General features: G+C 31.0%; 1 protein-coding gene across 1 annotated transcript in view; it reads left to right on the top strand.

Moving 5' to 3' along the window:
* Positions 1 to 17,495, top strand: part of LOC111709265 (glutamate-gated chloride channel-like) — a 67,220-nt gene that overhangs the window by 25,609 nt on the left and 24,116 nt on the right. Inside the window, 1 exon segment of the mRNA XM_023482889.1 lies at positions 15,662 to 16,002. Within this exon segment, the coding sequence (XP_023338657.1) occupies positions 15,953 to 16,002 (50 nt within the window). The 5' untranslated portion in view covers positions 15,662 to 15,952.

Below are 17,495 nucleotides of genomic sequence, written 5' to 3'. Positions count from 1 at the left end.
TTGTACGTAAAAGTAGAATTCACCAGACTGTGTACCTTTGTACGTAAAAGTATGAGAAAAGCTAATTAATATGATTATGATTATGATAATATGATATTAAAAATTCAAAACAGTTTTGTTCTTCTCGTTAACTCTTCAAGAAAGGGAGTTGTGAATGAAAACAGATCAGATTTCAATCTATGTGCAATGTACGCTTTAAAGTTTGACTTGACAAATGCACACTCACACTGATAAAAATCCATTTTCAATGAATTTCAACAGAATTTCACGTAGCAACCCAAAATGTAATGCAATGGATAGTACTATTCCTTTCAAGGAAAAGTGCGAAATATTTGAATTTAAGATAGTATGTTATGTACATGAAAAATGTCATAAAAATAGAATTAATTGCCCATTCAAGAATGAATGACCGTAATAATATGCGGTACCTTATAATTTTTCCATTTATGACTATGAGAATTTAAAAGTATATATCTCTTAAATTATAAACTTATACACAGCAAGAAACAGGCAATAAACTTGTAGCGAATATAGCCTATGTAGCGTTTTTTTAGTGTAGCGTTATTTTAGGGTAGCGTTTTTATAGATACACCTAAGATAGCTATATTACTATTAAAGAACGTTACAGCAATATGCGATTAAAAATAAGATGAAGAATAGGAATAGCAATTTCCCGCAAAAGACCTAATTTATCCAGTAGAGCGGTAGACGGGTTTGTATTTTACTGGTTACTCTGTTTAGAGCTAGAGCTACGCTGAATCGTGATGTGACTACGTTGTATGGCAGTATTAATACGGAAAAGTTGAGACTAATTCCATCCAGCTGTCATTTGATATCAGTTCCATTTTTCACCACAAGAGTTCACTTCTTGTTGAATTATTTTAATGTTTACAAATATAAAAATGTAATTCTTTACGATCATATATTTTAATATAAATCTCGTCATATAACAATTTGTTAGGGTGAAAAAGAAATTAAAAAGAACGATTCAAAAATTAAAAGTTAATTCCAAAATTTCCTACATGAATGTCAAATTTAATTATATTCCTACCTAATTATATGATAACAACTTAACCATTTACGCACACTAGATACTCACGTTTAAAATGAAAAGTTTGATTTTGGAAGTATATTGGTCACTCTTACACAGTAAGGTCTTCATTAGGCGGCATTTAATATAAATAGATTCTCTGACATTGGTTCAGTCATGGAAGTCATGCTAAATTGTTGCCAAAATTATAAAATTGTGAGATAAATGAATGGTCCATTGTGAGTGTGACATAAGAAATTTGCGATGGAGTATTCGAGTACAGTATTGATCAGATGGTACATCGCAATATTACTATGCTGAGTAGTATTGGTGGTTTTGCTTGTAGCTCTGGTAGTATCATGAAAAGTAACATTTGGTTGGAACTGAATAGTAATGGCACAACTCTGTGTTGTTCCAGTCAGTATGCATCCGCTCCCATGGCACTGGGATTAAGATGCGTAGCTAAATTTAAATCAGTGCACCCATTTCTTGAAACCATTTCCCTTTTTTACGGATTTCCCGTATTTTCCGGAATTGTACTTCAATCCTTTTTTTAATTTCCACTTTTGAAGTTTCATTTAGTTTAAGTTCATTCTTATCTTTTCTAGTTCATTAGGTATAGTCTTTTCTGTTGCAATTGTGCATTCTGATCCAAGTTCTGTTTTATTTTGGCTTCTTTTGACCTACCTTTTGGTGCTTTCTGTATCATTCTTATATATTTGGCACATCTTTGTCCATTATCGCTTATTCTGATCTATTCTGATCTATTCTGATCTATTCTGATCTACATTCTGATCTACATTCTGATCTATTATATTCCATTCTTATCTATATTCTGATCAATTCTGATCTATGCCATTCCATTCTTATCTATATTCTGATCTATTCTATTCCAATCTTATCTCTATTTTGATCGATTCTGATCTATTCTTTACTATTCTGATCTATTCGGATCTATTCTGCTCTATTCTATTATATTCCATTCTTATCTATTTTTGTCTATTCTGAACTACATTCTGATATATTCCTTTTCATTCTTATCTATATTCTGATGAATTCTGATCTATTCTTATCAATTCTCATCTCCATTTTGATTTATTCTATTCCATTCCTATCTATATTCTGATCGATTCTGATTTATTCTGATCTATTCTTATCTATTATGATCTATTTATTTATATTCTGATTTATTTTGATCTACAGGGTGTTCCAATAAACATGGGAATTCAGTGACGAATTCGATATCGTCTTTTTAATTAATTCTTTGATTTAGTATAGTGATACCTACTGAGAAAGCTGTAATCTGTAAAAGTTTCTTCTGCTATGTTCATATTTTGTTTGTTTATGTTTTGACTGAATACGGTTGTACTTAATAAAATAAGAAAATTGCAGTATACAAACAGACAGAGTAAACTTGTCCGTCTTGCGGAGACATTATAGACACATCTTTACAGTCTTTTACCCTTTTCATAAAATAAACTATAGCAGACATAATAATATTATGGCTTTAGAAATTAGGTATTACAATGCTAATTCATAACAAAGACGATATCTAATTCGTCACTGAATTCCCATGTTTTTTGGAACACCATGTATTCTGACCTATTCGATATATTTTGATATATACTGATCTATTCTGGCTTATCCTGATCTATGCTGATCTATTCTGATCTATTTTTATCTATGATGATCTATTCTGATCTGTTCTGATCTATTCTTATCTATTCTGATATTCTGAGCTATCCTGATCTATTCTGATCTGTTCTGATCTATTCTGATCTATTCTGATCTATTCTGATCTATTCTGATCTATGCTGATCTATTTTGGATCTGTTCTAATCTATTCTCATCTTTTTTTGTTTATTTGAATTAGTTTGCGGCTAAATCTGGTCTATTTTATAATTTCTCTAAAGATATAACATTGAATATACGTAGATAAGAAACTGTTTTATATTTATACAATATTTATTATTGTCTGATAATTTATTATTATTAATTGATAATCATGTTTTGGTCTGCAGCAAGAAGGGAAATAATGATACCTTTTTTATTATTTTTATTCTACTGCAGTTGAGTAAGAATGATAAAGTACACAAAGTTTCATAAAATAAATGTTCACAACCCCTATAGGCAGGGGTCTATATAATATAGGCAGGGGTCTATATAAAGGGAGGGCAGGAATACTATATTGTTAATAATGAGATGTTACACACCAGTCTAATCCTTGCATGTTATGAACCGGTAAATAGGACTTATGTTAAACTAAAGCAAAAAAACTAAACTAAAGTAAACTCTGATTTTTAATCCCTATATCTTCACAACACAATGTAGTAGACCTTAGATAGTTCAAACTATGATCAAATGATGTTGGATCAAAGAATTTAAGTTTGAAATATCAAAAGTTTACGCCATAAGATTGCAAAGATATAGGGATTAGAACTATTAAGTCTGTGGCAATAAGTCAATTCTTTTGCATCAAACTTGACAGGAATTAACTTCTCAGTGTCTATAAGTCGACATATAACGTTTTATTTACAAACAGTATTAATATGGCTGGATCAATGTGATTTTATCAAGTTCAAGAAGTCCCCACAAATCCACGACAGTTGATAAACATCTTAAAGATTATCTTTATTTATGAAATTATTTTGTGGCATTCATTCTTTAAATTAATGTTAATACCATGCATCTTAAACGTTGAAACAATAACTAAAAAATTCCTTTTGGGAGATATGATTGAAAATTACGAAATTCCACGGAGATAGGGGAAATTTTTCCAAGGAAAGTAAGAATTTAACCCCCCCCCCCCTGTTTGAAAAATTTCATAACATTTTTAAATGTTATGAATATTCTGGAAACCTTTTAGCAAAGAAAACAACACACAATGTTAAAACATTTATATTATGAATATTTGAATAGTTTTAAAATCTGACATCACATATGACGAGAGTCATAAAGTTCAAAAATCAACTAGATGCTTTGTTTTGCCATCATTGACTATGTATTAGAATTTATATACACTACTGAGTGTCCGGTTTTTTTAAAGGTGTTTCACAATTTTTATCTGTCTATAATCATAATTTAAACTGAAACAAACTTATGTTTAATAATAATCAACTCAATACTTACATAAAAAGTCAAAGAAACACTGCAATGTAAAAGTCAAGTTTATTATTTATTAAGGTATTCAACTTCTAAGTTTAAAGGATTTAATCAAAAAGTTTAAGACTAGCTGCATATAATAAAAAGAGAGAATGTCTACAATTTACAGTGGCGCAATTGGTACGATCTCCACCNCTCTTCGAAACTTACAGGTCACAAACAGGGACAACAGATGAAAATAACATTATCTTTCTGTCCCCCTCTATCTCTCTATCCACCTATCCTCCTATCTCTCTATCCCTCTATCTCTCTATCCTCCTATCCGCCTATCCGACTATCCGACTATCCGACTATCCGACTATCCGACTATCCGCCTATCCGCCTATCCCTCTATCCCTCTATCCCTATATCTCTCTATCCCTATATCCCTATATCCCTCTATCCCTTTATCCCTCTATCCCTCTCTTCCTCTATCCCTCTTTCCCTCTACCCCTCTATCCCTCTATCCCTCTATCCCTCTATCCCTCTAGCCCTCTATCCCTCTACCCCTCTATCCCTCTATCCCTCTATCCCCCTATCCCTTGAGATTGTTACTTGGTATAGCAAGGTATTTAGGATAAACGTGTATATAGGATACATATATAATATATAGAATACACATAATGCAGGGCTAATGGCTTGCAATGGAGATGTATAAAATATTATATATATAGATATATATATATGATGTCAGGACAGGCATTGTATAAATATTGATATATACTACTGCTGAGAATATAAATAGATAGATAGAGATAGGTAAATAAACAGATAGGAAAAAAGTAAAGAAATAAGAAAAAAGAGTGCTTGCAAGTTTTTAAATATTTCTAAGAAAACGTACGTTTGAGACTTAGAGATCAGAAAAGCGAAAAGTATTTTAATCACTTCTCGTCTACAATCTTAGTCATACAAGAGAGGTTCCTGGTTCCTGGTTCCTGGTTCCTGGTTCCTGGTTCCTGGTTCTTGATTCCTGGTTCCTGGTTCCTGGTTCCTGGTTCCTGGTTCCTGGTTCTTGATTCCTGGTTCCTGGTTCCTGGTTCCTTGTTCCTGGTTCCTGATTCCTGGTTCCTAGTTGCTGGTTGCTGTTTGCTGGTTGCTGGTTGCTGGTTGCTGGTTCTTGGTTCCAGGTTCCTGGTTCCTGGTTCTGGTCTGCGGAAGTGGAAAGATTATATTTGAAAATATTCAGTAAAATTTTATTCTTCTGAGTTCTCTTCAGAACTTTTCTCTATTTGAATAGAAAAGTTTTCCAACAATAAATTTTTCTTTTAAAAACATTAAAAGTATTTAAGTTGAATGAGACCTGCCAAAAACTAAGTTGAAATGAAGATACTTAACAGTTTTATCAAAAACTTGAAAATTAACCTATTAAGTGAAATTAATTGCTGTGTTTTGTGTTCATTAAACAATTATAAAATGATAACTTGTGTCTTAAAGTTGCCTTCCTATTCCTTAGTTATCTCTCAGTATCAGTATATATATATATATATAATAAAAATAGTTAAAGGAAGTGACCGGCTGTGTAAGGTAGTTAAACTGTGTATGCAGTGCTGTAGACAAATTCTTTAGGATTCATTTGAGACATATCTATTTTGTCCCGAGCTTTAGTAAGGGACGAAATATGATCTAAAAAGGCGAGAACCTTCGAGATTTAGAGAAAATTTAAGTCCAAAAACTATATAGCACGTCGTGCCAAAACAATAGTGTTATAGGTAATTTTTTGAAAAGTTTGTGTAGTGTACTTGTCTTATTTGAATAGCTATTTCTATAGATCAAAGCAGAAGTAAAAAAATTAAGTTGATTTCAATTTTTTGCATTTCAATTGAAAAAAAATATTTTGGAAATATCCTACATTTTTTGGAGAATTTAACTTTACAGCACGATGATTTCTTTATAGCACGTTTATTATGAAATTCACGATGAAGAGAGTAAGAATGATAAAGTACACAAAGTTTCATAAAATAAATGTTCACAACCCCTATAGGCAGGGGTCTATATAATATAGGCAGGGGTCTATATAATATAGGCAGGGGTCTATATAATATAGGCAGGGGTCTATATAATATAGGCAGGGGTCTATATAATATAGGCAGGGGTCTATATAATATAGGCAGGGGTCTATATGATATAGGCAGGGGTCTATAAAATATAGGCATCTGTCTATATAATATAGGCAGGGGTCTATATAATACAGGCATCTGTCTATATGATATAGGCAGGGGTCTATATAATATAGGCAGGGGGTCTATATAATTAAATGTTTGATCCCGAATGGGTTGAGTAAAATTCAAGGCACGAATTGCAAAAAAAATCTTTATAAATTTAAATGTCGAAATATATTATTATTGTTATTATTATTATTATTATCATCATTATTTTCATTATTATACGAGCTTTATTGCACAATATTCAAAACATAAGACCTTTACTGAGCAATATTCAATACAAAAGAGCTTTTATTTCTTTTCTTGCATTTATTGAGCAATGTTTACGACAGAAGATCAAATTCAGTCATCATTGTAGGTTTGTCTAAATAGTTTCAATGCATCTGTAAAGTCTAATATTTAGATGACAGTTACCTCTAAAAGATTAAGAGTCGTGATGATGTCCAAGTTTTTTCCTTGACAAATTTCAAGTAAATTGTTAAATCTCATTTCCCCTTAGAAGATTAGATGTCATGTACACTCAGTGAAACGCATATTATTAAATTATTCATTCATGCTAAAATGAACTCTTGTCTCTGTAACGACAGATTTTTATCTTTAATTAAAAATCTGTCGAAGAAAGCATTACAGACTTCATATGATTTTATAATCAAAATAACGATCGTTAACGACAACCCTTGTTTAACAATCCTTAGTCGTCTTCAAACAGATTAAAAACAATCAAGAGAGGAAACCGATCTATAAGGTATTCGAACTAGCTTTGGATTTGTTTTTTGACTAAAAAAAATCAAACCTTTTTGAACTCCAATTTTCTTTCTTTTTTATTTCAAACACAATTTTTTCAGTTAATCTAACATGCTTAAAATGTTCTTCGTTTTTCATTCTTCAAAAGTTCAAAAATAACAGTTTGCTTTTTGTTAAAAATTAAGGTTTTTTAGTTTTGAAAAATCAAAAAATCAAATAAAACGACCCTATCCATCGGCCTTGATTAGAATTTAAGATTGGATAACTGTGATGTATAATGATGCATCAATTACTCAGTTACAGTATTGATTAGAATTGAAGATTGGATAATTGTGATGCATGATGATGCATCAACTACTCAGCTACAGTATTGATTAGGGTTATAGATTGGATAACTGTGATACATGATAATGCATCAACTACTTAGATACAGTAATGATTAATATTATAGATTGGATATGTGTAATGCATGATGATGCATCAACTACTCAGCTACAGTATTGATTAGAATTAAAGATTGGATAACTGTGATGCATGTTGATGCATCAACTACTCAGCTACAGTATTGATTAGGATTAAAGATTGGATAACTGTGATGCATGTTGATGCATCAACTACTCAGCTACAGTATTGATTAGAATTTAAGATTGGATAACTATGATGCATGTTGATGCATCAACTACTCAGCTAAAGTATTGATTAGAATTAAAGATTGGATAACTGTGATGCATGTTGATGCATTAACTACTTAGCTACAGTATTGATTAGGGTTAAAGATTGGATATGTGTGATGCATGTTGATGCATAAACTACTCAGCTACAGTATTGATTAGAATTAATGATTGGATAACTATGATGCATGTTGATGCATCAACTACTCAGCTACAGTATTGATTAGGATTAAAGATTGGATAATTGTGATGCATGATGATGCATCAACTACTTAGCTACAGTATTGATTAGAATTAAAGATTGGATAACTATGATGCATGATGATGCATCAACTACTCAGCTACAGTATTGATCACTCTTCAGTCTTCTTGTCTTGACTGAATGACTGGCATGAATGAATATTAATCTAAAAAGGAATTTCTTTCGCGTCATTTCCTTTGATTAACCATTAACCACTAATCTTCTTCAGCCCAGATTTACAGAATATTAACACCCTCCAACGGTTTCAATAAATACCCCTCCAGGAGTTTATATTCATATAAAAAAACTGAGTTTTTGTCACAAACTCAAACTGTCTAATCCCTATATCTTTACAATCTGATTATGTAAACCTTTGATATTTCAAACTTAAATTATTTGATCTAACAGAATTCATAGTTTGAAATATCAAAGGTCTACGACATTAGATAGCAAAAATATAGAGATTGGGAAAGTAGAGTTTGTGGCAAAAACTCATTTCCTTTTCTTAAATTGCTGGGTTACAAAATATCTTTAAAGGGAGAGGCTTGCTAGGTAACGTGTTTGAACTGAGAGTGCGCTTTTATAGAGACAATTTTATGATTTATTTGATACAAATGAACTGTGTCTACTTCTAAGTAAGAGCTTAGTTGTGTTGCGAGATTTTAAAGTGAATTATGATAACTATATTTTCAATGATTGTAGTTCATTTTTTTAACCTGTTTGTATACATACTTTAAGTTTGTAGAATATTTGTTTACATGTTTTGTCGGTGTTATTAAATAATTTAAAAAAAAACTTTCTTCTGCTTTTGGTGAAACGACACTAAAAGCTCTTGTTCACAAAATATAAACCGTAAAAATGTCTCAATGGTTTCAAATGAATCCTAAAATGTCAATTCTGTATTTTGAACCTGCACAGTCTACATTTGTACAATTTTTATGTACAGACCTTACATATTCGACCCATCATTTTCTCAATACAATATACGATAAATGTCAGTCAAAAACCATAAAATAAAACATTATTTGAATATTTCATATGTTACATTTAAAAAAATAATCTATTTTGGATCTCATGTTAATTCTACATTTCGACTTTTTTTATTAATCCCCCGACCCTTATATCATAATTTTCCAATAAACTAAAAGATTTGGTAAAATACCTTCTTCAATATAGATAAATAAGATACTTGAGGCAATAAAATCAATTTTTATAGAGATTGGAAATTGGTTGCTTCATAGTATAGAATACAACCATTAAACTTTTATAAAAATATATATATTATATTTATTCATCTTTTTTCATTATACAAAAAAATCTGCTTTTATTGTCTTCGTTTGTCTCGCAGGTTTATACCAATTAAAAGTTATTACAAATATCACCCTTCCTTTTTAATGGGGCATGTCCTAATCACAACTGTATGAATTAGAGATCCATTTTTATTTGTTAAAAAACTTCTATAACATTTTTATTTTTAATTTCGATGCACACTTTAGTTTTATTATAATGTGGAGTATGTTGCATAAAGATAGAAAGTTTTCTAAGGAATTTTTAAAACGCAAATTTGTTAAAAAATAACTTTTAGAAAGTAGCAAACTAATGTTACCAAGAAGTATAAATATTGTATTTTTTTCTGTTTGAAATAAATTTAGTTTGTGAGTTGAATTCTGGTTATGTGTCGGTATCTAGAATCTAGAATACCAAGTACTCAACATTAGCATACAAATACTCTTCACACAACCTTCTACATGGACATAGATATCAGACATTAAATGTTAGACATTATACATTAGACAATATATACTACATGGACAATAGACATTGGACACTAGATAATATATACTCAGACTTTAGACATTAGCCAATCTATACTTCATAGACATTAGACATTAGACATTATATATTAAAAATCAAAGACTACACAGACATTAGACATTTGACATCATATGCTACATAGACTTCAGACATTAGACATTAGACCATTTTTACACAAAGATATTAGACATTTAGACAATTAACAATATACACTACCACTACATAGACATTAAACATTAGACAATAGACACTATATATGTAGACACTAAACAATAGACAATATACACATAGACTGTTGACAGTTTACGTTAGACACTATACACTATATAGACATTAGACAAAAAGATTACATAGAAATGGAGAAGGGCTTGTGGGAGGGGGGGGGGCGGGGGGACTTATTATTCTCATTGTATTTTAAACTATAACTTTTGTAAAAATCTTCTTTAAATTACTTTTTCGTCAAAGTCAAGAAGTTTAAAGGCAAAAGCTTTAAAATTGAGAAATATAATCTTTATGTTTCTCAAATATTCCCAATATTACTTTAATATAACCACAAATAGTTCTATTTAAAATATTTGAATATTTGAATACCAACAAAGGATGATACTTCAATGACGACCTTCAGTCAGGGTGTATATTTTTAAGAATTATGATTTTTGGAGATCTAAGGGGAAAATGAAAAGATTGACATAAAAAGGAAAGTTTTTTTTACCCTTTTTCACACCTTTTACGTAAAAATTTATTCCCCCCCTGTATATCTTGTGGAGAAAAAAAAAACGTTGTTCAAAGAAGATAGGATATCAAGATGTGTGAGATGCAATAAATTATGTATAAGTCGTCTTAGAAGTGTCATAATTAGAAGAATCTTTAAAAATTCAGACTTTTTCGAAGAGCACTGGTAAAAAATTAAATAATACTTGAAAATTTAAATCTTCTAAAGTGAAATATGTTGAAATGGTCAAAATTTTATGAATTTTCTTTGAAGAACGGATTTTAGGAAAATTCCAATTTGTTGAAAGATATCAATCATAAGAGGGGATTACAGGCTTCAAGTAGCTAAAATATGAATTTGTTTTATACACATAAGGTTACTAGCAAAAAAATAAGACTTTAAACATAAAGGTCTGCGCCAAAAATTCTGATTTTTCAAACCCAATTTGTCATAGACCTTAAATATTTTAAACTATGAATTTAGATAATCAAATTTTGAAATAAAACGTTTAAGCAAAGATATAGAAATTATAAATTTGAGCTAAATTGGAGTTTGTCTCAATTCTTTTAAAGGGTGTGACCGGCAATGTATGGTAGTTGAACGGAGACTGTAGTATTGTGGAGAAATTTTTAGGATTCATAATTGAGAAATATAAAACGTTTTAATGATGTATTAATACTGAATTTGAGCGCAAAGTCGACGTTCAAAATCATCCATTTGGATGGTTTCGTCTCGAGAATCGAGTTTTAAAAATTATTGAATAACGATGACAAAAAATGTAACAAAAATTCTGCTCTGAACCAATTAGATGTTTAGGAACAGGTTGAGAAATTATATAACTCTTATTATCGAAATAAGTAATCTTATTTTTGTTATTTGTTTCTGTAATGTCTCATTGTTTACAAACGTTTTCTGTAGATTTCCCGGAATTTTTATTGAAAAGACGACATTTGAAGAATATTAAGAAATCTGCGAACAATTTTGTAAAGAATAAGAAATTCTTTATAATGATAAAAAAGAATTAATTGATTCTAAATTGATTTATTGACAAATTACTTTTGAGAAATATGTTCTTAAACATTAAATTAGTTTATTTATTAAAGCAATGATATTAATCCTATTCCTGCGTTAAAAACTGTTGTCCCTGAAGTCTATGAAAGAAATTTGATTGAATATAAACAATATTATTATTATAAAGATTTATTCACACACAAAGATATAAATACATATATAAATGGTGTAGTTAAAATTTGTTTAAATAAATTTTTTTTTTTTTTTTTTTTTTGAAAACACAGGTTTCCAAAAGAAAAGAGAAAAAAATATGCAAAATTATGCACAAATAGAAAACAATGATTTTTACTCACTACATANGAAAGTGATTTGCAATATTCTGGGCCCCAACTTCTCCATCTATACAATTTGAAATTGTTGTATTTTGTCCCCGGAATTTCTTAATTTCTTTGAATATATCACCTCCTCCATTGAGCAATTTTTGAGTAAATTTATCTTGAAGTAATTGACTTTTGGCTCTCTTTAATCTTCTTATAGAATATTTATACTGCATGTGAGCATTTCGCTGCAAAATAAACAGTTCTCCCTCTCTTGGCCTCCCAGCTGCTTGCCAAACACCAAACCAGAACTTACTTTCAGCCTGATATGGTTTTACATATTCATTCCAACCTAAGATCCCTTTTGATTTTTCATTTGCCAGTCCTCCTGATTTTGGTAGGCACAACTTTGCTGCATTATCTATAGCTTCACATATTCCAGTAGCATACTCATCAATACTGGCATCATGATTCTGACAATGGAGAGTGTAGCAAAGGTTGCATTCCTGTGGTAAGCCTAGAGTATTAAGTCTTGTATCTAGATTATCTCTATAATATACTTGCTGCTCTAAAGATGCTTTACCCCAGCTAGGTTTTGGTGTGCTGGTTAACCTTTCTACTTCCAAATTAAGTTTATCCATATCAAACTTACAGAATATAGGAAGATGACCAGACATATTATCTGAATATATTCTAGTTTAGCTTGGATACAAATACCTGTGAGAATCCAATAATGGAGATTAGGAAAATGATAGATTTACTGAATATATTGATTGATGGATTGGAAACCCGTCCACTACTCAGATATCTTCAGGAGAAACTAAAAGAATTTGTAAATTAGAAAGTCAGATGAACCAATGAACCAATAAACCAATGAACCAATGAACCAATGCACCAAGGAACCAATGCACCAATGAACCAATGAACCAATGAACCAATGAACCAATGAACCAATGCACCAATGAACCAATGAACCAATGAACCAATGAACCAATGAACCAATGAACCAATGAACCAATGAACCAGTGAACTTATGAACCAATGAACCAATGAACCAATAACCCATTAAACCAATGAATCAATGAACCAATGCACCAATGAACCAATGAACCAATGATTCAATGAACCAATGAACCAATGAACCAATGAACCATGAACCAATGAACCAATGAACCAATGAACCAAAGAAACCAATGAATCAATGAAACAATGAACCAATGAAACAATGAACCGATGAACCAATGAACCAATGAACCAATGAACCAATAAACCATTTAACCAATGAATCAATGAACCAATGCACCAATGAACCAATGAACCAATGATACAATGCACCTATGAACCAATGAACCAATGAACCAATGATACAATGAACCAATGAACCTATGAACCAATGCACCAATGAACCAATGAACCAATGAAACCAATAAAATAAAAGAACCAATAAACCATTGATAAAATGAACCAATGAACCAATGAACCAATGAATATATTTACCATTGAGCCAATGAACCTTAGAATTGATTTGGATTAACTTTAGAAGTTCTTTCTGACAAAACAAAAACTCCAGTTCTGTTATGTTTGATGATGGAGCTAGAAATGCGCTAACTCAACTTTTGTTTTTCATAAAACTGCCAATTCACTGATAATGGAAAATCTGCGGAAAATATTTGTTCTTCCAAAAATAGAGGAGAAGAGAAAATAAATAGTCTAATTCTTCACTAGCGTAAGGTATAAATTAAGACGAAAGTTAGCATACCAAGGAAGAAAATGATGAAAATCATGTTGTTTGTTTATGCTATTTTGCAAGATGAAGAAGAAATTTTAATTAAGAAAGTTTTATGAAAATGAAATGAGTAAAACTTAATCTCATATTCTCATCTATACACTATACAGCTTCTCCTTTCTCAACATTTCATTCTTAGACTTTTTTTATAAAGCAATACTTTTGTTGATAAAATGAAATTTGAATTTTTAAACAATATTTGTTCAAAATATTTAATCTGTTCTGCATTTTTTTTTCTATAAAAATGTTTTTGTCTGTTTTATGCGATCACCAAATTTTGTAAAAAGTTCTCCTTGAGTCGAACGTGTATCATGATAAATTAGATGTGATAAGAAGGTTGGCAGAATGGCAGAAATCAGATTCTAAGCAAAGTTTGGAGGAAAACCATGAACTAAATTCAATTAATCAAGATAAAAGATTCTAATCAAGAAACTGTACTCTTCAAATAATTGATCCGAGATATTTTTTATCAGAAATATTAGAAGCAATAAAAAGCTCTCCTCCGTAATTTCAATAATTTTATATCTGTTAATTTAGTTTGGATGTCGGATCATAACTCAATAACCCCTAGACCGATTTGCCTCAAATTTTTATTGGAACCACATGAATGTTCTTATCTTGGGTTTACTTTGATTTAAAGATCTCAACCTCGCAAGCAAAAATCGATGAGAGTTTTGTCAATTGCTTCTTAAAAACCATGAAGCTAACAACAAGTGTTTATTAGTGTTAAAATGTACATGTAATGGGCTACAGAAAAGCATAAGTGAGCAAGAACGGTAAAATTAAAGCCCAAGCCGTTGCGACACTTCAAAGTCGACCCTTTCTTAAAATTTGATGAGACTTTCTATTAGCAGGCTGAATTTATATGGATTGACATTTAGTTTCCAGGCAAAGCTGGGTCTCCAAGCTAGTAGTAAAAGAAACCATTGTAGAAACGTGCTGCGTCTGAACTTTGTTGAGAAAATTTAATATTTTGTTTGAAATTCAAGTTTCTGGAATGTTATAAAAATATTATGCAAGCTAACACTGTAACCAAGAATAAACAGTAAATAATAGTTTAAAGTAAATAAAAATTCTTATAAAACTGTATCATAATTTTAGTATTTCACTACAACTAGACAGGAGGAGAAGGTCAAAGTAATGCAACTTTATCGTTGACCTCGTAGCTCCTCTGGTAATGATTTTACGCATGAGGAAAGCAGATTTAACCCCCCTCTACAATCTACATATCACTGTAATAATAAGATCCGGTTTATTTCAAGTACCGGTCCAAATATACCCGCTAGAGCAAGCTGTACAGTACAATTACAGACTATATGAGGCAATATTGCAGAATTACAAATTATAGACTTTTGCAGTTTATTTTGATTTAAAAAATCTATTACCTTGGAAATCAATTTTACTATAACGTGACCGTCCTATAATATTTTTTTTTATTCTCTTTGGTATTAAACAACTTTACAACTGTTATGTTTCGTGGGACCCCCTGTATAAGAGAAGTTATGATTGAAAGATTTCAAGATTTCAATCATATATCGATCATTTTACTTTAGTTTGGCGTCTCATGTTCACCACCATTGGTTCGGAAGATGCTGATTGGCTCTTGCATTTGAATTGACATTTAGTTTAATTAAATACTTTTATCTTTTAGCGCAATTCAAATCAAACTAATACAGTCGGGGAACTCTAACACTTTCTCGTTCTTAAAACCGAGTACTAGGAGGTAATGCACGTTTTATGCTGAACAATACCCCTATTGCTTGGTTTCCATAAGGCAGAAAACGAGCATTAAACCTTAATGCTTGGTTTCTATCAGGCAGAAAGCAAGCATTACCCCCTAACGCTTGTTTTTTTATAAGGCAGAAAATGAGCATTACCCCCTAACGCTCGGTTACAAGGGCGAGAAAGTGTTTGAGAACCCCAACTGTGATATTTCTCAAATTCAAGAAAAGCTCTATATATCATTGTACAGCAAGAATTAATATAAATGAAAAATAAAGATATTTCAGTAAAATAACTGTTATATTTCAGGAGGATGGAAAACCGGTGTTGAGGCTTGTCCAGGAGCATAATGCAATATTCTCCTGCATGGGAAACTAAACATAAACCAGTTTTCACGCAATCAAGATTCTCTGACAATAACAAATAGGAATAAGAAACAATGAAAACCTAAAATCCCTACAGTGTCCACTGCTGTACAGTTTTTGAAAAGCGCGCCAGAGCTGAGATTGCCGCGTGAATAAACATGAATTATGGCGCTAAATCTACGTGCTAAAGTGAAGACGAGAAAAAAACAATAAGGCACATCACAGTGATTCGAGTATGAAGATGGTTCTAATTCCTTTCATCTTCTTATTCCTCGACACTGGATGGTAAGTGTATTTTCAAAGAACCAATCTTAAAAATAAATGACCTGAAAAGGGATTAATATTTTCAACTTTAAGGAAACCCATGATGTATTATTTTTCTAACAGATAAATGCAATAATATTGAAAAGTAAACATTTATGTAATCACAACATTTAATTGTTAAATGTTTTAGTTGCACAAATTTGAGTTGACATAATTTAAATTTAGTCTCCGTTTTCTCAATTCCCACCGGTAACCTGTAAACCTACTTGTCTCATACAGATAGGGGTGATTTTACAGCAAATGCTTTACAAAATAAACAAACGGAGAAGGTCGAATTTATACGACATTACTGTTACAACTTTGCGACCTCGTACCTCCTCCTCCAGTTTTGATTTTACGCACAAGTATGAGAAACCCTAATTTATCTATTTATTAAAAATTCGAAACTTGTTTGGTCTTCACGCGTTTAACCCTATCCTATTGGGGTACTTGAAAACCAGGATATGCTGGGGGGGGGGGAATTTGATCCCTTCCCCCTCTAAACCCCATGTTTGCAAATTGGCAAAAATTTAATTTTTTGCAAAATCCAGTTATATAGTAAAAATGTTTGCAAAAGAAAATGTCCAAAAAAAATATAATTGAAAAGCGATTAACTACCGCATTTCAAATATGCAAAAAATGTGCAAAATTTTAAATAACCTGATGTGTAATTGAGAAAAACTAATAAATGTGCAAATTTCTTTTGGCAGGTTGTATGCAAAATATTTGCCAAAATTTCTTTGCAAAACTTGTGCATTCCGTTTTGTTATGTCATTGGCTTTCCAAAAAGCTAAAATTGATCGAAATCTGACAACTGAAAGTGGGTAAAAACAATGATTTAGTTTGTTACTGGAAAAAGTAGTCATTCAGTCAGTGTGCCTGAGGATTCAGGCAGTTAGTATTAAAGTCCGGTTTTAGACCAAAGGGGAAGGGCTACGGGTATTTAGGAAAAGTCGGAAAATTTCAACAACCTCAGTCCAATACTTTTTGAGTTATGTAAAAAAAGCTACAGGAAAGTCTCTTTAACATATTTTTCTCGCAGGTTTATTTTTACTTAATAATTTTATTAATATCAAAAATAAAATTTATTTCTCTTTGTACACGTTGAAGCTGCCATATATTCTTTAGATTGTATTTTTTTCTTCTCTCAGAAATCTAATGCATTATTCTATTGTTACCACAATACATTTATATATATATATGCTTGGGAAACTAATTATGGGAGATGTTGTTACTATAGTGTGTACATCTATAGAATACTTGAGGGTTAATTTAGATTCACCAATATATATACATTATTGCAGACACAATTAGTTAACAAAAAAAGTATTTGCACCCTCATGCAACCATCCTAATATTCATTATACAATCTTTTAAAATGAAAGTTTTTGTAATAGGAAAACTATTTTAAAAAATTTGATATTTCTTCAAAATTTTGCATGAAAAGTTTAAAAAGAAATGAATCAAGGGGTTCG

This window comes from Eurytemora carolleeae, unplaced genomic scaffold (assembly GCF_000591075.1).
Source record: "Eurytemora carolleeae unplaced genomic scaffold, Eaff_2.0 scaffold875, whole genome shotgun sequence".
NCBI classification, from domain to species: Eukaryota; Metazoa; Arthropoda; class Copepoda; order Calanoida; family Temoridae; genus Eurytemora; species Eurytemora carolleeae.
The sequence above is the reverse complement of the archived record's forward strand: the minus strand, read 5'-3'. Positions and strand labels throughout refer to the sequence as shown.